Source organism: Hakea prostrata, chromosome 2 (assembly GCF_041222555.1).
Source record: "Hakea prostrata isolate BN-2017 chromosome 2, UWA_Hpros_2, whole genome shotgun sequence".
In the NCBI taxonomy this organism is placed as follows: Eukaryota; Viridiplantae; Streptophyta; class Magnoliopsida; order Proteales; family Proteaceae; genus Hakea; species Hakea prostrata.
The window spans coordinates 51,399,200-51,423,638 of record NC_142601.1 but is presented as its reverse complement, the minus strand read 5'-3'; the positions used below and the strand labels follow the sequence as shown (position 1 = coordinate 51,423,638).

Sequence of the window (24,439 nt, the reverse complement as noted above, 5' to 3'; positions counted from 1 at the left end):
AATGAGCAGTAACACCGATAACTAATAAAATTTGAGTAACTAGCTACATTTACCACATCATGGTACCTAAATATGTTTTTCACAATGCCTCCGATACAAACCTTGACCATCAAAATAGAATATTCTCTTATGTAAAAACATGAATATAATAAACTTCATGTAAAAGTTGTATACAACTAAATACTTTATAAATTAAAGCCTCAAGTGGTTAGCTCAGTTGGCAAAAGACCAATGTTTTATAGTACGAGGTCAAGAGTATGAATCTCCTTGGCCAAGCAGGTTTCCCTATTATATATATAAAAAGTTATCCCCACTCCCTTTTATATATAAAGCTACCCCTTTGAGGATGTAATCAATGTACACATGAGCTTGCTCAAACAAACTAATTTGTTATATGTAGTGGAGAAATAATATTTATGGCTAACTATGGAATCTCTCTCGAGACTTGATCAACACACTCTTGGGACAAAAGCAACCAACGTTGGAAATCATTCAAATTGTACAGAACATTCTCTCTATTGTTAATCTCTTTCAATCCTGTAGTTTCAAGATCTTACCAGGGTCCTTCAATTGCATGGCTGATACCTTGGCTAGGTGGGATGGTGTGTCTAGGTTCAGCTATTTGGATAGAGGTGGTGAGTTGGTTGGCATGTAATGAGCTTAAGGTGGATGATGAAGTCATGAATGAAGGAGGTATGGAGAAGGGAAAAAGATGCTCATCAAAAGTAACATGCTTGAATATATATCTATGCTTTATGGAATGATCAAAACACTTTTACCCTTTACGGAAACTACCGTAGGCCAAGAAAATACATGGTGTGGATCTATACTGCATTTTGTGCTTATTTGGGGACGAAGTCATATGTAAGAAACACAACCAAAAGTTTTGATGAATGTATAATCTGGATCCTTCTGGAAAAAAAGAATCCAAAAGGCACATATGTTTTTAGATCCAATGTAGACAATTGGTTATTAAGATGTGTTGCCTGTCTCATATGCCTCTGGCCAAAATTTTTACAGCAATAAGGTTGAGGCTTGTGCAAGTAAAGAAAGACTTGTTTCAATTATATGCCAGTGCTTTCCCTTTGCCTTCACATTTTGTTTAGATGTGTATGGGCATGGGTGTTGATGTGAGTACCCTTAGCTTGGAAAATGTAGCAAATGCTTGGTACAATTGTGCACTATCAAATTGAAAATTTTTAACTTTTGCATAAAAAATATTCACAATACGCAAATAAAATTTCTAAAAAACTGGAAATGCCTCAAATTGGCTTACAAAAGAAAAAACCAAACAGATCTATTGAAATTATCTATAAAAAAAATTATAATAATGAAACCTGTGAATGGAGAGAGAGGAGAAGGCCCTCAAATGTCCAAATGAATAAACTAAAATGAAAACGATGATCTAGATGAATTTAATGCAAATGATAAAAGTTATGTGATTTAGCCAATTGACAAGCAATTGAAATTGAAGATAAAGTGTAGGTTGATGAAGAGAGATGCGAACTATGGTGTATAAAGTCCAAGCATTCGATGTAAGGGTGTCAAAGTTTGTCATGCCATACATTTTTAGTCAGCAACATAAACTGAGGGGGGGGGTGCATCATTGAGCCGATATAGTCCTTTATCAATGGTGTCTTGGAGTAGTACCTTCCCCATTTGAAAATCATTCACATAACAATAATGGAAACCAAACTCCACAATAACATTATTGTCACAAGTAAATTTGCTAATAAAAAGCAAATTTTTAGAAATAGGATGAACGCGCAACATATCCTTTAATAGCATATTTCAAGTGGAAAGAATAATAGTTTTGAACATGTTTGATTTTTGAACTCATCTTATTATCGACGTGGACTTGATCACCAGCGTAAGGTGTATTTAGTTGCAAATTTGCTAGATTGGAAAGCAACATAGTGCGATGCGCCTTAGTCTAGGTACCAATTTACATAAAAAGAAGTTGTAGGGGCTACCATATGGGTTTCAACGATGTCTAGAGAAGGAGTTGAGGTGAGGTGTTATAAGAATGTCGATTGTATTTGATATAGCAAGTTTGTGGCTGTGATTTGTTAGCAACACGTGCTTCAATTGTGGAGTGATGCAAGTGTGAAGAATGTTGATCCTATAAATTCATTGGCTTAAGAGAAGGCTAGTGAAATCCTCCAATGGAATGGGATCAAGTTTATAAACGATAGAAGTACCAAAGGCATCATACTTAGAACCAAGACCATGTAGACTACTCAAATGACATCAGGATTGGCAAAATGGTGGGTAGCGGTTATAGGATTGTCAACTAGGTCTTCACATGTTTGAGATAATCAGCCATTGTAGAGGTGCCTTTCTCGATCTGAAATAATTTGTGTTTGAGTTGTATAACACTTGCCTGTGATTGAGATGCATAAGTCTTTTCTTAAGTGATCCAGACAGCATAGGGGAGTGGTGGCTCCAACAATTAAGCGAAGGGATCTTTTATAAGAGAGGAATAGTTCATGAGAGACTACTTTGATCTTGCCTTTGTTAGGTGAGATACTCTGGGTTATGTGGAAGATGTTGAAGAGGAATACATCACAATGACATGGGAAAGGTTTCCTGTTGTCTATAAAACAATATAAATCATAATATAATTGCTGCCAATCAAGCTTGATCGGCTAGATAGACAGCAATGACATGATATTGGAGGGAGAAACCAAGGAAAACGCATAGGGTTTGTAGGTTGCAGTTGAAGTGGCTAAGTCTCTCATGGTTGTAGGATTGGAAGACCTTGGTTGCTAGTGAATGATACTGAGATAGAATTTCAACATCTATAGAAGCATTGTTTCAATCTGAATGAGATTCTTCCATATATTTAAGACAGTGGAGGCTTTGTATTTATAAAATTGATTTTACAATAGAATTACAATTTAAACACTTCCGTTTTAACATAACTCAAACTCCTCTTGATTAGTTGGAGATAGAGATAGTTGAAGATAAGGTTTGTTTTGATGACTTGAATTTGAGGATGATTCCATTACATACAACAAGTGACTTTTGATTCATGAGTAGTCTCCATAATGGAGGCCAAGCATGAACTGAAAGACTTCGTTGTGGAAGAGGGGCAATGAGAGAGAAGATCTAAACCAAACCACATGGGCAAAGATGCATGTGAGAAGACAATGCTCCAACAATTTTGGTGTTTGTTTTGTGGTCAGTGGAGGCTATCATGGGCCTCGTGGCCAATTGGAATTTTCCACTCATGCAATTTTTCTGTTGTGTTGATGGCATCCACCCAAATTTGAGAGAGTGTTGCAGCTAAAATAACATTGCAATTGTTTAGTTTTGGTGAACTGATTTTAAATATTGGAAGAGAGGGCACCCACTTGTTGTTCCAATTTCTAATGGAAGTATTAGAACTAATGCAACACATCTTTTGGAAAATGAAGTGTCTTTCTCTGCATAAAGTCTTTTTCTTGTAGGCTCATACATTTGGGGATTTTAGTCAAGTCCATCATCAAAAAATGACCCGGTATGGATTCTTCTCTTGGTTTTGTGATACTAATGCTGAAATTGTTTGGCATGTGATGTTTAATTGTGAAAGGGTGAAGTGCGTTTGAACTAAAGAGTCCTTTGGTTTGATAACATGATTATTCATCCCAAATCTGTTATAGATTTGTGCATTTCAAATTTTTGTAAATACCACCGATGGGATGTACTTCTTTGCACATGGGCCTTCAATGTGATTATGATAACTTAGTTGGAAAATAAAGAATTAGGTCATGTTTTTCAAAGTTCAAACCGAATCCTCCCCTACTATTGAATTCCATTATTTTTTGGATTCATCACATTACCCAATCCTTGTCTATTTCTACCTCTCATAATGAAGATCATTGCACTATCTTCTCGTGCGGGAATCCCCTCAGATAGGTTGAAATCTAGAGGATAGTGTTTTTGCTTTGTAAATAGAGGTTGCTGCTGCTCTTTGAGGGCAGGTAGATCAGACTTTCAATGATAACTAGGCATTTTGGTTACTGTTCTTTATTAGGGACTTCATATGGCATCAATGTTATGTTTGGATGTCCATTTTGTAGTTCAAATTATCCATATTGGGACCAACTTCTCCTTATACCACTTCAACCATGGTTGGTATTGTCACTCTGTCAGTGCCATAAGTATTGAATATATTTAAATTAATCTCTTAGATGTCATTTTGTTATTACCTATAGCTTGTCACCTTTCTGAATCACCTACTTTTCTTAGTCATGCAATTCAACATAATACTTGGTTGTATCCCAAAAAATGTTGGGTGATTCATAAGAATTGCTCTACTAGGACTTATGTGTGGACCTTATATTTTTTTGAAATTAAGATTGATGATCTCATATATATTTGAGGTGGGAACTATTACATATACCACGGGGGAGAATTAAGCCGGACATCTTCACTCTAAATGAGCCAGCCAAGCCTTTGGTGGCATGAAAATCAGATTTTTTTTTGTTGGCATGAAAATCAGATATGTTTCCCTATTTTTTCGGTGACATGCCTCATCCGATAAAATAAAATAAAATAAAATAAAATAAAATAAAATATCGTGGATTTTATTAATTTTACGATCCATTATAATCATCGTCATTTTCATCCACCGTACTGCTCGGAATGGTGATTCGCAGGGTTGAAAGAAAGCGACAAGGACCCCTTTATTGATTTCATTTGTTATCCCGTTTGCCGTTTTATTTGTTGTCCTTAGTTTTCTGTAACCTTCTTTCAGTCTCACCCTGTTCGTGAGGAACGATTTACAGATTTACAGTACGACGGTCGGGCCGTGTGTCCTGATCGATTTTTATTTGAGTCTAGAAAGACTTTGAGAAGCTTGGTCGGTTTTGATCCTACCAAGCTACAATAAAGGAGAGAATTTTGGTGAAGGAATCTCGAAGGTCAGAAACCCTCGCAGTTCTTTTTTATACTTCCATTTCTCTTTCTATTTTCTACTTCTCGTTCAAGGGTTTGCATGTTTTAGTTGGCGATGTTATCCTTTTTTTTCCTTTGTTGTTGTGGGGGTTTTGTAAATTTTTGTTGAAGTGAAGTCCTGATTTTTTTTTGGGTCTTTCTTTTCCGTCAATATCGTTTATTTGTATGCTTGTCTGCATATTTGCTTTCTTAGTTCGATTTATAATTCGTATACTTGTTTTCTACTTTCCATATGTGAATCGCCATTTACTGATGGTTCTGAATTAGGTGTCTTTCTTACCAAAAAAGAAGAAAAAAAAATGAATTAGGTGTCTTTAGCCATTAGTACCCTCACTGCAGACGCACCTGATATTTTGTATCCTTCATGCATGTTCCAAATATTACAACTGTGAATTGGCCCAAATGAGATATTATTAGATAGCTGGGGAAAAAAATCCCTAAAGGACTAAAGAGATCTTTAATTTATGGTGTTGCTTGGGATAGACGACTTTTTTAGACTAAAGAGAAGGCTGGCATTGAGAATGTATGAATGAATGGGGATGTGCAACGTCTTCTCAGATCAGAGGTCATACATGTAACAAGAAAGCTATTAGGAATAACTCTTTTAAGCTTCTATTCTGTACCAAAAATGGCAGATATGTTCTCTTAGTCATCCCTTCCATGCATAATACATTCCAGTTAAAATGTTGCAAATTTTCATTAACTACCCTAAGGGGTTGTCTCAGTCGGCAAAGACCCACCTCATAGTAAGAGGTCAACACTTCGAATCTCCTTGGGGCGGGATGCATATATAAAATGTTATCTCCCTCTCCCCCCCCCCCCAAAAAAAAAAAAAAAAAAAAAAAAAAAGAAAAGAAAAAAAAGAAGAAAAGAAAGAAAAAAGAGGATTAGTTGAGGTGTGCGTAAACAAGCCTGGACGAATCTCAGGTCTGAAGAAAAAATTTTCATTAGCTGATCAATCTTCTGTGGCAATTGCAAAGAATAGGTGATATATGCATAACATAAGGAATGAAAATAATAGAATCAAGGCATGAAAATTTATCAAGAAGACACTTGAACCAAAGAGGAAACGTAGGCCCATTTAGACATTTCTTGTCGCTTCTCAAATATAAAAAAGTATCTCTTTTTTTCCCTTTTTTCTGGGGAACATGATCAACAAGAAATTATTAAGTTCATGATTCTTCATCCACCGATGCGGAAAATGCTGTAGTTTCCATGTTAATCATTTATTGCTCAACTCTCTCTCTCCGGTTTTTCAGCTAGACACCTATAAAGCACATAGTTAAGCCTGACCATGACAATTAAAGCGATCAAGTAGTTGCACCACATACTCATTCCCAACCAAAGGTCCTCATGTTGTTACCCATGGGGGGGGGGGTTGCTACAGACATCTATAAAATCAAGTCAGGATTTCCTTTTTAATATTCTAAGGAATTTGCAGATGAGCATGTAAACCGTCTGAAAACAGTTCCGTCACTTCTTTGTTGGTAGGGCATTTGGCCTGTGAACTTATTTTGTTTGCCCTCTGGCAGTTGAAATGCAATCTTTTCATTTGTTGTGGGTAACATGCGTTGTTGATATTGGCATAGGCATACATTTGCTGAGTAAAAAAATGTCCCAGTACCAAGGGGACGACAACATGGCTGAAGATTATGAAATGGAGGATGTTGATGATGATATGGATCAAGAGTTTCGTGGTAGAGGAATGGGCGACTCAGAGTCGGAGGATGATGAAGATGATCGCTTGGTTTGTTTTCTTTTCAATTAAACCACTACTTTTTTACTTGTTGCAACTCAGTGCTTTCTTTTACCATCTTCCTCTGCAAGCTTTCAATGAATAAGCTATTCATGTTGATGTAAGATTATCCATGTTCATCCTCTGGCAGAACAACAGGATAACTGATACTTCATCCGCACAAGCTAGGGGGGGAAAAGATATCCAGGGAATCCCTTGGGATCGGTTAAACATTACAAGGGATAAGTACAGGCAGACCAGATTGGAACAGTACAAGAATTATGAAAACATTCCTCAATCTGGAGAGGGCTCAGAAAAGGTAAATATTGCTTTTCGTTCTGAATAATAACAAGTTCTTTATCTTATTCCTTTGATGGTTTTCACTTTCACTCCTATGGATACTAGGAATGCAAACCCACAAAGAAAGGAGGCTTGTATTATGAGTTCCAGCGCAATACAAGATCTGTGAAGTCAACGATCCTCCATTTCCAGGTGTGTTGACATGCTTAAGTTCATCCTGACGTTTGTGTCTTCAATTATATCAGCTTTATCTGTTCTGCATGTTTGTTTGTTGAGGGAAAACCAAAATTGGTTCATCAATGGTGAGAGTTGCCCTTCTTCATCTTCCAGACCAACCATAAGCATTTATTATCATTATTATCATGATAAAAAAAGTTGAGACATATTAAATTGTTATTTGCTCAAACTTTGGGCTTTCTCTGTGCATATTTATCTTCTACAGCCTCTCAGCAGAAATTACTAGGGTAAGGCTGCATAGGAAAGCTTCCCCGGACTCTACTTGTGCGGGAGCCTACAACACCGGGTTTTCCCTTTTTGTGCATTAACTGTTATGTGTGGAGACTTATCATTTTTTTATTTACATCCTATTGGATGATTGCAAGTCTTAATTTTTTTTTTTATTTTTAAAAAAAAATCTTGACGTCATTTGCGGGTCTTGTAGCATTTTCAGCTTAACATGTCTGCATATTGTGTCAATAACTGACAAGTTTTTTGTTGGTCTTTGCAGCTCAGGAATTTGGTTTGGGCTACATCAAAGCATGATGTCTACCTCATGTCTCACTACTCCATTATTCACTGGTCATCACTAACTCGTACCAAATCTGAAATTCTCAATCTTTCAGGACATGTTGCACCTTGTGAGGTGCTTGTTTCTTACAATATTTCTGGGTCACGAAATTGTTTTTCCATATATTAGAAATGACCATATGAAATGGTAGACTTTTTTTTTTAATGGCTATATTACCTGAAGTTGGACCTGAATTTGTATTTATTGTGTAGAAACATCCTGGGAGTCTCCTTGAGGGATTTACTCACACCCAAGTTAGTACATTGGCAGTAAAGGATAAGTTGGTGGTTGCTGGAGGTTTTCAGGGAGAGCTAATTTGCAAGGTAACTTGGTTCATTTCTTGTCCAAGTTTCTGCTCTGGTATGCGTGAGTACACTGGATATTAAGTAAAGCACATGTGTGTGTGCTGAAAATGCTGTGTTCGTTTACTCATATATCTTTCTGCAATTTGAACTTTACGGTTACTAAGTTAGAGCAATCTTAGATCAAGTTGTGATTCATCAGCAATCCTTTGGGTTGGGTTTCACAAATCATTATGCAGATTTCAGGGTCTAATTACATTATTGGGTTTAGTAGGACGTTTAATTAGTTACTTGTTTAGATTTATTATTGGGATATTCTTCTGTGTTTAATTTGTTATTTATTATTGGAATTTTCTTTTGTAATATTGTACATCTAATGGATTTTTATCATCAGTAGAGTCAAGTCCTTTTTATATCTTAGTAGACTAATTGAAGACAAAGTTGATTTAGGATTTAATCACACGTTTAAATTACTAGTAAGAGTTATTATTTGTTTCTTTTAATGCAAGATTAAAACTTGATTATGGATTTCAAATTGGAAGCATGGGTTTACCTCTGGGAAAATGTTTTTGTTATCTCTAAATCTCTCTCATCTCTCTGTTTACTTCTGCATTCTCAATATTATTCATCTTTCTTTCTTCCTTTGTGTTCTTATTTCTTCTTCCGTTTGTTGCTGTGGTTGTGAACTTCCATTCTGTGTATCTTTGATTCACCTCTGTTGAGCGAAATTACCAGATTCAGAAAAAAAGGGGCTCTGTTGGATCATTATCCCAGATCAACTTGGCCTGATAATCTGGGTGTGGAGTGCCCCTCTTTTTTTATTTTTGAATTGGACCTTGAGTTTCAGCTCCAATTGATACTGCTGCTGTGAGATATTAAGCAGATTCATACCTGGTACTACTAGTTGTTGTGAACTTGTGATGTTTCACAAAGTTTCTAATCAAACCTTTTTTGTATAAATGAAATCCAAAGTCTTGCAAGCTACCGGTTTCCCTCTCTTTTTATATCTCCCTGGTTACCTTCTAAGGTTGAAGGCAATGTAGTCTTCCCCCTTTTCCCACAATTTATTAGTTACCCATTTATTCATTCTTTTTAATTTCCAAAAATTCCCTTTCCATATATTTATTTTGCTCATATCCTCTAAATTTGTATCTGCTTCCAAGTTTGCCTTTCTCATCTTGTGCTCCCTTTTCTTGTGATTTTGATCTTTTAAGTTACAAAATCCATTCCTATCAATGGAATATGGTCTCCATTATTTAGGCTGGGCCATAAGCAATCTGAGTCGTTTTTAGAAACCCCCTACCCAGAGCTGCATCGATTGCCATCTAAGCCGAAGTCCTTTAATCTGAACGATGTTTGATATGACATTTGATGATGGTTTGCTGGAACTTTGACTTGAACCTCAGGATCTTAAAATAATGTTTTCTAGAGTTTGCTGATACTAGCATCTCCTGTGATAAGGTGTCAAGCATTATATAACGTTCGGGAGACAGATTAGTGGTGATAAATAAGGTTTTGCAGTGAAAGGGATGACCAAAAGGAACAGAACAGTCTAATAAAGTTTTCAGTTGAATAATTGATAGATGGTCTAGATTTTATTCCGAAACCCTTGATCTGATTCCCATAGAAGAGATCTCACTTGTTACAACCATCAGTAGATTGTGGTGGTTGGTTATGACTCATGAGATGCTTTGGGTTTACCCCCCATCAAAGCTGATGTTTGTGGATGCTTATCAAGTGCTGGTGATCCTCATTTTATAAAACTCACGGTCAAGTTTTTCTCAACAGCCTAGGTGTTGTAACCCAACTCTAGGGTTAAGTATCTTTGAAATAATGCCCTAAAATATAGGGCTAGCCCAGAATCTCCTTTATTGAACCAGCAAATAATTACTAAAATCCGAAGGGAATCAGTGATTTGCTATGGGTAGGTTTTGGGATGTAAAAGGTTTGTCAAAACTTTAATTGGTTGATTTAAGGTAACAAGGAATCCTAAAGGAAGAGCTATGGAAGTGTTTGTGAGATATTAGGGATTAACAATCTCTCATGGGATGACTTTTGGGAGACCAAGAATTACCGTAGGGTTGAAAGAGAATAGTGGGCATCGATCTTGCAAGGAAGAGGGTTGAACAAAAGTAGATTGGAATGGTTAGGGCCTTAGGGGAGATTGTAAGGGTGATTGAAGAAGGGATGGATCTTGGATTTCTAGAATGGATCGTGGGCAATCTTTCATGAATCTTTCTTTCTAGTCTCTTTCTTTTTCCTCTTTTCAGACTTGTGGCAAGTCAGAGAAAGGGAAAGAGAAGGGGCTGAGAGAGAAAGAAGGGAGAGAGTGGGTGCTGTAATTGTTGTGGGTTGGGTTTTTTTTTTTGTTGGGGGTGGGGGGAGGGGATTAGAGGTGTTGCAGGGGGTGGGAAGGGTTCCTAAGGGGCTGTGATGGGCTGGGGAGGGGTTTTCCCTAGGCTGTGATGGTGGGGGAGGGCTGCGTGGAGACTGGAGAGAGGAGGTTGGGGAAGGCTATGGGGTTGCTGAACTTGCTTGGAAAGGCTGTTGTAGATGAACAACTGCTGCTGGAACTTGAAGGTATGTTGCTGATTTGCTGAATTTGAAGAAAGAAGCCTTGAATCCTGCCGTGGCCTCCCTAGAAAGCCATGACTTGTTTCCCACAAGATTCTTAATTCTTTATTCAGTTCAGCATTAAAGTTTATAATGAGAGGAATGACTTATTTAGAGCCTTACATGAAGAAAGAAAGATTTAGACTCTTAACTAGGAAATAGATATAGACTCATCTAGGGTTTCCTTTATAGACTAGGATCCCCCCTTACACTTAGGTAAATGACAACCACACAATTTATAGAATTTAACTTATACTAAAAGACCTAATTATCCGCAAGGAATCTTTATTTAAAATAGATTCCTAGTGTTACTAGAACTCACTTGACTGACTAAAATAGGAAATTAGAAATAGATTTGGGCTAAAAAATAAAAAAGCAAAATTATTGGGAATAAAATAATCAACCTGATAAGAGTGAAAATGACCAAATTGCCCCTACAGGGGTTTGACCTGCCCTAATTACACCATCTTGGGCCTTTGGGCCGAAATTGAGGTTTCGGCAGGGGGAGATTTGTGCTTGCATCACTGTAGAGTTGATGTAGGAGCAATCATTTGAAGCAGCAAAATATCGGTTTGTGGGAGCCATATGACATATGAATATGAACCAGGTCTAATTGGGTTGTTGTTTTCAATAGGATATTTAGTTAGATTTATCATTGGTATATTCTCTTGAAATCTTTTACGTTGAATGGATGAGCTGTTAGCAATAGCTGGTAGAGTTGTTTCTATATTTTTATGGTCTAATTAAAGGTAAAACTAATTCAGAATTTTAATTTCAGTTTTCAAGAACAATTAAAGTCTTTATTTGCTTCTCTAAATACAAGATTTAGTCTATCCAAGATTTTTGATTAGCGTGAATTTGAAGAATGTGTTTAGCTGCAGCTAAAGAGTTTGAGCTTGTGCTCCCTCTTTATTTCCCTATTTTCATTATTTTCTTGTCTCTGTCTTCTTTTGATGTTCTTATACTCTTTCCAATATTACTTTCCTGTCATTGTGGGCTTCCTTTTTGCATATCTGTTGATTCATCTCTGTTGATCGGTATTACCAGATTCCAAAAAAGGGCTTAGTGATATCATTTCCTGATTGATCTGGCCTGATAATCTGGACATAGACTGCCTCTTGTTTGGCAATTAGGACTTCAGAGTTTCAGTCCTAATTAATTCTTCTGTTGTGAAATCAACAACAGATTCTTTTTACTGGGGCATGCTACATATCATCAGTAGTTTCAGGTTCTTAACCTTTGTTTTGCTTGTTGTTTTGGATTGCCTTTCATTGCATTATGATTATTGCTAGTCTGATGTCTCTCCAAGAAATTCAGATCAAACATGATGATAAAGGACATTCAAACTCTTGCAAGAGACTGTTTTCCACCTCACTTTTCATCTCTTGCTGGGGTTACCTTCAGAAGTTTTGAGGACAACAAAGTCATTCCCCATTTCTGATCATAATATTAACTACACCCGTTGTTTCCAATAATATTTTTCCCTTCATATCTATTATATATTTGCTTCCATGTTTGACCTTGTCATGTCTCTAACCTTTTCCCTTTGTGCCTCTTGTGATTTAAAATTTATTATGTTATTTGATTTTCATTTCTTTCAATTGATTGTTGATAAGTGATTTGAGTTGGGCTCTACCCTAGCTAAGCATTAAGTGACCTAAGCAACCTAAGCAACCTATTACCCCAAGTGGATATTTTGCAATGTTTACTTTGGTTAGATTTTGATGCAGTACAATCTTCGACCAACCGAAAGCCACTTGTGTATCCTAATGGAGATAAACCAGGTCGACTTAAATTTTGGATTCAATAGGATTTTTTTTTACTTTAGGGTGTATCTTTGTAGTTGGGTCCATGAAGAATTTGTTCTATTTTGTGAAGTCTTTTATTATTGTTGATTTAGTCATGGAGTTATGGTGAAGTTATAATTTGGATTTAATCTGCAAGCCTTCCAAACTCTACTCTAGTTTTGGAGTTCTAACAGGAGTGTTTTGATTCCTGTAATTTTACCAATTGTAAGTCATAAGTTGAGTTCAGTTAGGAGTTTGAGTCCAATTGGAAGTTTGGTCTATTAGAGAGTCTTTATTGTTTATGTTTTTTAGTCCCACATCGGAGAACATTGTACTTGCTCATTCATGACTATTATTATGAATAAAGCCCTGCTATGTCACATAGGACATAAGTCAGGGTTCTCTCAAGATTTCAACATGGTATCAGAGCGAGGTTAAACTCCCAGTCCCCATTGCCTCCATTATTCTAAACCCTAGCCACCATCCCAGTCTCTATCGCCTCCATCATTCTAAACCCAGCCACCATCCTAGTCCACATCCAGACCTGATTGAAGCCTCTTTTCAGCCCAATGATAGAGCCTAGAAGAGTTGCTGTGTTTTTGACTCTTGTAGGACTAAACTCTGTTACAGCCCTCTAGCCCCAATCAAACTTCCCACAATCCTCTTTAAACCCAACGATTGCTCCTAGAAGAGTTGCTGCATCTCTGTGACTCTAGGGCCATCCCCTGTCCCTGTCCTCTTCAAAAAATCCTAGGATGATCTAAACCCTCAAAAAAACCATCCTCTATTTGTAGATTCAACCCTGTGATAGTGTTTGGTAAGCTTCCAGATGTCTCTAGAGCCTTCAAAGATGCTTAAGAGTGGTTCTAGGTACATCGTAGGTTTAGGTAACGTTTTCTAAGATCTCAAGGACCTGTTTTGTAAATTCAAATAGTTCCAAGGAGCTGTTTTGCAAATCTAAATAGTTCCAAGGAGTTTTTATTTATTTTTATTTAAATTTCGATATTTTTAGGGCTGTTTTGTAAATTCGAATAGTTCTAGGAAGTTGTTCATAAATTTTGATATTTTTAGGTCTGTTTTGTAAATTCAAATGATTTCGAAATCTGTTTGTAAATTCGAATGGTTCTAGGGAGCTGTTTGTAATTTTTAAGTGATTTCTTCCTGCGATGGCCGATCATACATCTCCCTTATTTGGTACATCTGAAGAGTTTCCTATGTATTCCATTCATAGGGATCGTGAGTTTTCTCCGCTTCGATGATCACTTGTGGAACTTAATGTGACAAGTTATCTTAGATGGTCTCGTTCAGTTTCCCTTGCTGTTGGAGTTTGTGGTCTTACTTGCCATTTTGATGGGACTTGTACCAAACCTTCTACACCTGATCTGCATATTTTCAAGTGGTACACAAATGAATGCTTAGTCATGGGTTTCTTATCAACTCTATTGAATCAAGTATAGCAGACAATTATCTCTTCCTTCCTGATGCGACAACTATTTTTAAAGTTGATAAGGATATATACTCCAGAGTAGGCAATGATGCGCAATGCTTTGAAATTAGACGAAAAATCAATTAGTTGCAGCAGAAGGACCTTACTCTTTCTCAGTACTATAACACTCTTCGGGGATATTACCAGACTTTAGATTTCTATGGGAAATTTACACCGAAGAATGCTGAAGATGCTATCGTCTATTAACAGCGGGAAGACAAATAGAGTTTATAATTATTTAGCAGAATTGAATATAGAATTTGATCAAATTCGCCAACAGATCCTTTCTAAAGAGCCTTTCCCTTCACCGGTTCAAGCCTATGCCATGATAGATACAAAGGACAGTCGACAGACAACTATGGTACATACACTTCTCTGGCTCAAGCCTATGCCATAGTAGATATAGTGTGAGTATTGTGCAAAGGAACGCCATACAAATGATAAATGTTGGAGACTATATGGATGTCCAACTAGTTCTCGTGGAGGAGTAAAGAGTGGTAGTAGGGGTAGCAATCAAGTATCTGCAAATCAGGCTATTCCAGACATAAAGAGTAATCCAACACCTACTTTCGTAGACAAGATCCAGAATCTTTTTTGTCAGTTGATGAGCAGACTTGATGGATCCTCTTCCAGTTTGACTCCCAGTGCAAGTGTTGCATTTGCCGTTGCCTTTACCTCTAGTTCCCAGCCTCCTACATGTATTTTTGGTTGTTGTAGTGTCAATTCTATTGATCCCTCCTGGATAATTGACTCTAGGGCAATCGACCACATGATAGGCTCATCTTCTATATTCCACACTTATTCTTCTATTCCACCTGTTCATAACGTTTGAACAGTTGATGGATCTCTGTCCCCTATTTCTGGAAAGGGTTCCATCATCTGTTCACCTAACCTCACCCTTTCCTCTGTTTTGCATGTTCTTAAATTTTTAACTAATTTATTATCCATTAGTAGCCTAACTCGTGATATGAACTGCAAAATAACATTCTTTCCATCTCAATGTGTTTTTCAGGACTTGGAGACGGGGTGTACGATTGGCAGTGGTAAACAAAAGGAGGGGCTTTACTTATTGGATGGTTATGATTCTCCATCAGCTCTTTCTACAATTTTTGCATCCTCCCCCCTGCATTAGTGTCTTTATTACAACAGAGGCTAATTACCTAATTAGGAGACTTATGGAAAGGTATAGAGAATGTAGGAAAGACCTTCATATAGTATTTGTTGACCTAAAAAAGCTTATGATAGAGTCCTTAGAGTGTTAATTTGGCAAATACTAAAGAAAAGAAGTTTTGCAAGTAAATATGTAGATATATTTAAGGATATGTATGATGGTTCGGTGACTAATGTTAGAACAGTGGGGGAACAAAGTAATGAATTTCCGAAAACAGTTGGGCTACATCCAGGGTCAACTTTAAGCTCATATCTTTTTGCACTAGTAATGGATAAATTAACCAAAGACAATCAAGATGAGGTTCCCTGGTGTATGCTTTTTGCGGATGATATTGTGTTGATTGATGAGACTCAAGTGGGGATTAATATCAAATTAGAATCATGGAGAGTAGCTTTGGAATCAAAAGGCTTTAAACTTAGTAGATCGAAGACAGAATATCTAGTTTGTAACTTTAGTCATGATCGGGCAGATGATGAGGTGGTGATACTTGACGATAAAGAGATTCCTCAGAGTGATTGTTTTAGGTACCTAGGTTCAATCATAAGTAAAAGAGGTGATTTAGAGGATGAAGTTTCCCAAAGAATTAAAATAAGGTGGATGAAGTGGAGAGGTGCATCCGGGGTCTTATGTGATTGGCGTATTCCGTTAGAGCTTAAAAGAAAATTTTATAGGACCGTTGTTCGACCAGCTATGATGTACGATGTAGAGTGTTGGACTATTAAAAAGAATCATATAGATAAACTTAGTATAGCAGAAATGAGGATGCTAAGATGGATGAGTGGCAAAACTAGGATGGATAAGATAAGAAATGATCATATTAGAGTTGGTCTGGGAGTTGCTCCCATAAGTGATAAGTTTCGAGAAAGTCGTTTGAGGTGGCACGGCCATGTTCAACGGAGACCTATAAATGCCACTGTACGGAGAAGTGATATAATCCATATTGAAGGAACTAGAAGAGCTAGGGGTAGACCTAAGATAACCTTAGGAGAAGTGGTGAGAAATGATATGTGTATAGCTTAGGCCTTGTATCTAGCATGGCATCGAATATAAATTGATTGGAGGGCAAGAATCCATGTAGCCGACCCCATTTAGTTGGGACAAGGCTTATTGTTGTTTGTTGTTGTTGTTGTTGTAATCGTCTTGGCCACATTCCTTTATCAGCTTTGTCTAGACTCTTTCCTGATTTTGTTAAAAAGTATCATTTGAATGATTTTTGCTGTGATGTTTGTATTTTGGCCAAGCAAACAAGACATATTTATCCCACTTCAGATAATAGAAGTAAAGTTCCTTTTTCTGTTATTCACTCTGATGTATGGGGTCCTTCTCGGACTGTGTGTATATCTGGTCATCGTTGGTTTGTTACATTCATTGATTGTTGCACCCGCACTACTTGGGTTTATCTCTTGCATAAAAAAGTGATGCGTTCTCTTGTTTCCAAAATTTTCATAATATGGTTAAGACCCAGTTTGAGGCTGTTATAAAAATCCTTAGGACAGATAATGGGATTGAATATTCGGGTGGCAGCTTTCCCTCTTACTATTTTGATAATAAGATTATCCATCAAACCAGTTGTGTTGATACACCTTAAAATGGGGTTGCAAAACGCAAAAATAGGCATCTCTTGGAAGTAGCACGTCCCTTGTGTTTACTATGCATGTGCCACCTCGATTCTGGGGTGATGCGGTTCAAACTGCCACCTATCTCATTAATAGGATGCCTTCACGTGTCTTAGATCAGCGTTGTCCTCTTGAAGTTCTCCTAGGTACAACCAATTTTATTGTACACCCTAAGGTCTTTGGATGTGTTGTATTTGTTCGCAACCATCATAGTCATGGTAATCTTGATCCCAGAGGGTTATGGTGTATATTCTTAGGCTATCCCCCTACACCAAAAGGTTATAAATGTTACCATCTTGGATCTCGTCAATTTTTTTTGTCTATGGATGTTTTTTAGAAACAGGTTCCCCTTTTTTCCTCTTCTTCAAGGAGCTGCGGTGTTCCTTGAGATTCCTCTTGAAGTTCCTACTATTGAGTCTTCTTTGGCGGATTTCCTATTGGAAGATGGAGTGACTGGACAAGAACAGTTGGTAGATGATGTGCAGGGGGAGTCTAGACTTCCTCTAAAGACCTACTAAGGGAAGTAGAAGCCCTCTTGAGCCACGACAATTGGAAGCACCATATCTTAGTCCTGAAGCAACCATTCCTTCTGGTGAGTCTGTCTCTGATCTTGATTTGCCCGTTGCATTAAGGAAATAGCCACGCATTTGCACCAAACACCCTATTTCTAACCATGTATCATATCATTCCCTATCCCTAGAATTTCAAAGCTTTATTTCTTTTTTGTCTTCTACCTCTATTCCTAATTCATGGCAGGACGCAATGTCTCACTCAAACTGGAAGGAAGTTATAGATGAGGAAATGCAAGCCTTGGGAAAAAAATAAGACATGGAATTTGGTATCCTTGTCTGCAGGGAAGAAGACTGTTGGATGTAAATGGGTGTTTGTAATAAAACACAAAGTAAATGGGACCATTGAGAGATATAAAGCAAGATTGGTAACCAAGGGCTTTACTCAAAACTTATGGCATTGACTACCAAGAGACATTTGCTCCTGTTGCTAAAATGAATACTGTTCGGGTTGTTTTCTCATGTGTTGTAAGCCAAGGGTGGAGTCTTCAACAATTAGATTTGAAGAATGCTTTCCTACATGGAGAGCTGAAGGAAGAAGTATATATGGAGGTATCCCCGGTTATTCTAGTTCCAGAGATCCATGGGAAGGTGTGCAAGTTAAAGAGAGCTCTATATGGTCTAAAGCAGTATCCTAGGGCATGGTTTGGAAGATTTCACTAGGCAATGATCTCCTATGGCGACAGGCAAATTAATGCAGACCATACCCTGTTTATCAAGCAGGATAAATGTCATACTATAGTTCTCCTTGTATATGTGGATGATATTAGCATCATAGGAAATAGTGAAGAGGAAATTACAGCCTTGATGACATTCTTGGGGACAGAGTTTGAGATAAAAGATGTGGGCAAACTCAAGTACTTTATTGGGTTAGAGTTGGCCTACTCTGCTAATGGTGTTTCATTCTCTCAGAGAAAGTATACCTTGGACCTATTAGAAGAGACTAGAATGCTAGGGTGTAGACTTGTAGAGACCCCAATGGAGCCTAATTAGTACTTGAAAGCTAAGGAAGGAGAACCAGTTGACAAAACTAGCTATCAAAAATTAGTTGGGAAGTTGATTTATTTGTTACATACTAGGCCAGATATCACTTTTATAATCAGCCTTGTAAGTCAGTACATGCATGATCCGTATTCTTCACATCTTAATGCAGTATATCGTATCTTGAGGTATTTGAAGACGTCTCTAGGGAAAGGTATTTTAATCTCTTCTCAAGGACATCTTATAGTTGAAGCATACACTGATGCGGATTAGGCTGGAAGTCGAGATGACAGGAGGTCTACCTCTAGCTATTGTACTTATGTGGGAGGTAACTTGGTGTTCTGGAGGAGCAAAGAACAGGCGGTAGTGGCTCGGCCAAGTGCTGAAGCAGAGTTTAGAGCCTTAGCTCAAGGTATTTATGAAGTCTTATGGTTGAAGGGTCTTCTTCAAGAACTTTGGGCAGATCTAGAAGGACCTGTAAGGCTATATTCTGATAGCAAATCAGCCATCAGCGTCGCCCATAATCCAATTCAGCATGATAGAATCAAACATGTGGAAATTGTTAAGACATTTTATTAAAGAAAAGGTTGAGTCTGGTTTGATTCAGATTTCTTTTGTTACCTCTAACAACCAACGAGCTGATATATTCACAAAAAGTTTGAGTGTCAAGTTATTTAGTAGTATTGTTAGCAAGTTGAGCATGATAGAATATCAATGCACCAACTTGAGGGGGAGTGTTGGAAGTCATAAGTTGAGTTCAGTTAGGAGTTTGGTCTAATAGAGAGTCTTGATTGTTTATCTTTTTTAGTCCCACATCGGGGAACATTGTACTTGCTTATTCATGACTATTATTATAAATAAAGCCCTGCTATATCACACAGGACATAAGTTAGGATTCTCTCAAGATTTCAACTACTATGTTATCATGCAATCAGATGGATGGAATAGACATGGTGAACTAAGCTTTAGCCTTGTGTGTGTATGTGCTCCTTCCCTCTTTTTATGAGATTTCTTCTTCCTCTTCCCCTGCCTCAGTTCTTCTCAGGTTCCTCCTTTTCCCCCCGTTATGTTCCTCTTTTTTTTTTTTTTTTTTTTTTTTGGGGGGGGAGGGTTTGGGTTTCTTTCCCCTATTAATTGGTATTGAGTTGTAAAACTGGGTTAATTTCCCCAGTCTTTTCTCCCTGTTCCGGTTCTCTGAACCCCCTATCCCCACCCCCCAAAACAAAAGAGGAAAAAGTAAATTCATCTCCATCTCCGTTGACACTTAACCTCAGCTCATCCTTTCAACTAAAAGAACCTAGAAGCTGGAACGGAAAAGCAGGTTTCTTCTAATCCTTTGAACGGCCTCTCTGATTGTCCAATTAAACTGCAACTTTGGAAGAGAGATTGTTACTCAAAGCCCTCTTGATTTCAACCAGTTTCCAACCTGACAGCAAGCAATGGGCTCAAGCTACCAGATCCTGACGGTGGAGAAGCAGACCTGAGCTTGAGTTATCAGTTACAATATATGAACTGCTTAGATACAGGGACTCAGGAGATAAATCCCCTAGGGAAGAGAGTCTGTGTCTCAATTCTCTGGACCGGTGGACCTGTTAACGATCCAATAGAACTTTATTGGATGAGTGAACAAAGAATGAGACTAAGGTTGAGATGAGGGAGAGAGAGAAAAGACTTCTGGAAGAAGAAAACCAAAGAAGAGGTGGGAGATAGAAGATCAGGGAAGGGGAGAACAATGCAGCTTATGGCGTCCTCCAATCTCAATCGGAAATGTTCATTTAAATCTGTCACCAGTGATGGGAGTGCATGCTCTTTAAAAGAAAAATCATATCCCTAGTTTGGAACCAAATAGAGTTCAACACTACTTGGGACTCAGAGTTGACTAAAACTTTACTCCTAACTCATGTGTGACTCTTACCAGAAAATAAAACAACAATACTACTTTAATTAAACTTATTCTTAACTGCAGCACTCAACATGTGATAGGCTGGTCAAAATTGTCCGAAACCATTGAAAATGGTGAAACTACCAAAAGTTTTCTACTATATGGGGGGGGGGGGAGTCTCCAGATTCCAGATCCTCCTCTAGAATCCCATGTTTAGAATGAGAGATATTGGGGTTGTCATCACCTCATCAGATCATGTGGTGTTTTATACACAAAAGAATTTTAATACATTTATTTGATTAGTTGGTCTTGTGCGTCGACAAGTCTGCAGACTATGATTTACCCTTGCCTTGAGCAGATATGTTGTGAATCCAAGATGGTAATGGAAATGTATTGCCAAGATGCTGGTTTGGTATCAGCATGTGGCTATAAATTTTGTATATTGGCATTTTGATTCAAATTAGACTGCAGTATTTCCAGCCTCTTACAAGATTGAAGAATTTTGTGCTGAGTTCAGGTTAGAGGCCTAGGTTTTCTGTTTCTGTTTCTTTCTTGTCTTTTTTCTCAGCATGTTGTTTCATGGTATTACGAATGTTAATTTGTTCACTTTTAGACACTAATTGTTGTATTTGTTAATCGGCTCTATTAGAATAAATTGTTGAAGTTATCATATTAGCCATTTTAGCCAAATTGACATATTAAAAAAAAAAAATATTAATAAAAGAAACACTATTGATTTTCACATGCCTGGGCTGTTGAAAATTCAAGTCAATGTAGTTTTTTATGCTTACCTACGTTGTAGACAGGCCTTACACTGGCCTTTCCTGTTGCTTGGACATCACCACGTGATGACATTTTATTCTAGGCCAATCCATGGTTTTGTCTAGTTGTTTGGCCATCACTCTGTGATGACATGTTATTCTTGATAAGAAAATTTATTTTTGTGTGGCTGACTCCTCCTCCACTTGTTGGGATGCAGTATTTAGATCGACCTGGAGTTAGCTTCTGTTCAAGAACAACGTATGATGATAATGCAATAACGAATGCTGTTGAGATATATGGCAGTTCGAGGTGCATTATTTTGGCTTTCACAGTTTTATATCTTTCTTATCAAGGTGGAGGCTAATGAAGCTAAAAATTTATTGCAGTGGTGCCATTCACTTCTTGGCTTCAAATAATGATTGTGGAGTTAGAGACTTTGATATGGAGAAATTTCAGCTGTCTCAGCACTTCCGTTTCCCATGGCCAATTAATGTAAGTTCTTCTTACACTGTTTGTCTTCTGGTCAAATTGGACTTGAAGCAGTGAGAAATAATAGCATTTCAATATGTGATAGTACAGCAACAACAACAACAACAACAACAAGAAGCCTTGTCCCCACAAAATGGGGTTGGCTACATGGGTCCTTGCCTTCCAATCAGCTCTATTTGAGGCCAATATGTGATACTACCTGCATTTTATGACTTTAGTTTTTCAAGCCTGTGTTCCCAGTTTGAACATAGCTAAGCGTAGTTGTTGCAAGGATATGTATAATTCTATGGGAAGTGGGTACAGGTCCAATGTACCTCATCTTGGTTTTAACTCCACTGGCCTAATCTAGTATTTTGCTCTGGGTAGGTCAGGGAGCCAAATTTCCTCCCTTCTGTGCTTAAGTTTGAAGCAATTCTGACATTACTAGTGTTGAAGTAACACCACAAAAAAGGGTCTCCAAAGAAATTTATGATGATGAGACTAGGAAAATATGCAACAAACAGTTGGCTACAGTTGAACTGTGAACTGGAATCAAACCTGAACCATCTGTGGTGACTCTTTCATTCAACAGGTTGAACTTTTGCAGTTGTCATGGCACATGGCATCATGTATACTCCTGAGCTTGCAGCCCTTTGCCTTATATACCATTGTTTATTTCCTAGCAAAGCACCATAGTTTCTTTTTCTTGGGGGTTGGGTTGATTGGTCTAAACCTACAAAAATTTTATCGGTCATGGTCATCAGCTGAGTGACCCAGCTGTTTGAATTCCTGCCTGCTAAATTTGAGTATCAGACTTCAATTGGGAGTGATGATGTGTACCCTCATCTATCTTGAGTGCCAGGGTTCCATAATTGACCACAGCTGCAGTCTCCCGTTACTGGATTTGTTAATGTTACTAATCTTTTTGTATGGATTCTGTGTGCAGCATACATCTTTGAGTCCTGATGGTAAGCTTCTAGTCATTGTTGGGGACAACCCTGATGGAATGCTAGTGGATTCCCAAACTGGAAAGGTAATGCTTAATCCTTGCCGCTGGTATTTGAAAGAAATTTCCTTAAACTTCCTTAGCAAGTCATGCCTGTTCCCTGATGTGTTGTGCCCTTAATTGTTTGTAAATCGGAAATTGGAAACACTTGCTAATGCTATCCTTTCATTCTTTCAGAGAATCAATTCTCTTTGTGGACATCTGGATTTCTCATTTGCTTCAGCATGGCATCCTGATGGCCATATGTTTGCCACTGGAAACCAGGACAAGACCTGCCGGATTTGGGATTCCCGCAACCTCTCGAAGTCGGTCTCTGTCCTCAAGGGCAACCTTGGAGCCATCCGATCAATTCGTTTTAGTTCGGATGGTCAATTCATGGCAATGGCAGAACCTGCTGACTTTGTACACGTCTTTGATGTTAAGAATGGTTATGAGAAGGAGCAGGAAATTGATTTCTTTGGTGAGATCTCTGGTGTATCATTCAGTCCTGATACAGAGTCCCTCTTCATTGGTGTGTGGGACCGAACATATGGTAGCCTCCTTCAGTATGGCCGGTGTAGGAAATATTCGTACCTCGATTCCCTTGTTTGAGTTAATATGAGGCTTGATACATCTCATGCCTCATAATTGAGGAGAAATGGTCAACTCAAGGGACTCTGTAGGATTTTCTGGTTTCATTCTCAATAACGGGGACTGCTTGTCCTTTTTTCTTTGTAGTTTGGTTGAGGGGTGGGGGTTCCGTGTTGTGTTATACAAGGGGTGTATAAAAGGCGGTAATGTACAGGGATCAGATGCATTGGCAAGGTGGAGATGAAACTGAATGGCTAAGGGGCTTCGCTCATTGTAGAGAGAAGTTTGTGGTGTTTGTATCTGTAAACTTGTTTTTTATTCTAGAATTCTTATGCACGACTGGTAGAAATTTATAGGTGTTTTATCATTCTTCGCTTGAATCTATGTCCAGTGTTGTTGCCCTTTTAGGTTTGCATCTTTTCATTGTAATCATCGATAAGTTCTGTCCCGGCTCTTTAATGTTTATCGTCGGCTTAAATGCGCTCAAGGGGATTAGATTCCTACCTTGTTACGGTCCTGACGCCTACCTGCGTTGCCACAGGCATTAGGTGGAATAGAATTCCAACTTTGAAGTCTTCACAGTAAAAGTGTAAAACACATTTGGTCAATCAAGTTTAGACGCTACTGAACTAAATTCAAGATGATTTGGAGCTCTTTGCCTTCTTTGATCAGCCGTGTTCTGTTTCTGATGTGTTGCTTCTTCATTTTCGACGTTTGGGTTTGTTTGGGTTTATAGTTTCCTCCTTGTCTCAGATGCTGGGTTTTCCTAGTAGGTTGTGTCTCCTTGTGAGCTACCTTTTGTTGCTTTTGTTTTTGCTCTTCCATTGTGGTTGAGTTTTGGCTGCTTCCTGTTTGATAATTTGTATTCTTTTGGTTAACACGTCTCATGGCCATCTATTTTAAACTTTTTCCCTCTTCTAGCAATTTAAGGTGGGATTAATGCAGGTTCAAATTCTTGTATTGCTGATGGGTCTACACCACAGTACCTTGTGTCGGCGATTTACAAGGCGATTTTTCGCCATGTCGCTGGGGGGCGACACGAAACCCCCCAGCGACATCGACTTTACCAAAAGTCGGCAATATATCGCCGGCGGTCGAAATTTCGATAGATTAACGGAGAAAACCCATAGAATTCTTAACCCAGAAGCCCCATCCCGGTTCTCCGTTCTACCCTAGTCCAAATCTCTCACTATCATCCATCCTAAGAGTATCCTGTCGGTTCTTCCTCCTTATGCGCCAAGCGATGCTTGGAAACCCTAGGCCAACCCGCTCCCACCCCGCGTCTCCAACCCTTAACCCACTTGGTTTCCACCACCGTCTCCATCGTCCTCTGGTCTCTCCGCCTTGCACTCCTATTCCTCTGCCTTCTCTATCTTCTCCGATGCTTTTTCTACTTCAATGGTAAGCGAGTTCCTTCCACGTGGGAATCAACTATTTCTTCACTCCTTGGATTTCATGGCTTC

General features: G+C 38.2%; 1 protein-coding gene across 1 annotated transcript; it reads left to right on the top strand.

The window, feature by feature from the left end:
* Window positions 1–4,597: 4,597 nt before the first annotated feature.
* Window positions 4,598–23,519, top strand: LOC149024758 (putative WD repeat-containing protein C2A9.03). The gene is made up of 10 exons (XM_089144968.1): window positions 4,598–4,907; window positions 6,531–6,688; window positions 6,828–6,995; window positions 7,082–7,168; window positions 7,704–7,838; window positions 7,976–8,086; window positions 21,150–21,241; window positions 21,319–21,424; window positions 22,347–22,433; window positions 22,584–23,519. Exons 2-10 carry the CDS (start codon window positions 6,554–6,556, stop codon window positions 22,995–22,997), a joined length of 1,335 nt encoding a protein of 444 aa, XP_089001094.1. The 5' UTR covers window positions 4,598–4,907; window positions 6,531–6,553; the 3' UTR covers window positions 22,998–23,519.
* The last annotated feature ends 920 nt before the right edge of the window (window positions 23,520–24,439 follow it).

Coding starts and splice junctions, on each gene's coding strand:
- LOC149024758 (XM_089144968.1), top strand. CDS start 6,554: ATGTCCCAGTACCAAGGGGACGACAACATGGCTGAAGATTATGAAATG. Junction 6,689..6,827: donor ATGATGAAGATGATCGCTTG/GTTTGTTTTCTT, acceptor ATCCTCTGGCAG/AACAACAGGATAACTGATAC. Junction 6,996..7,081: donor CTGGAGAGGGCTCAGAAAAG/GTAAATATTGCT, acceptor TATGGATACTAG/GAATGCAAACCCACAAAGAA.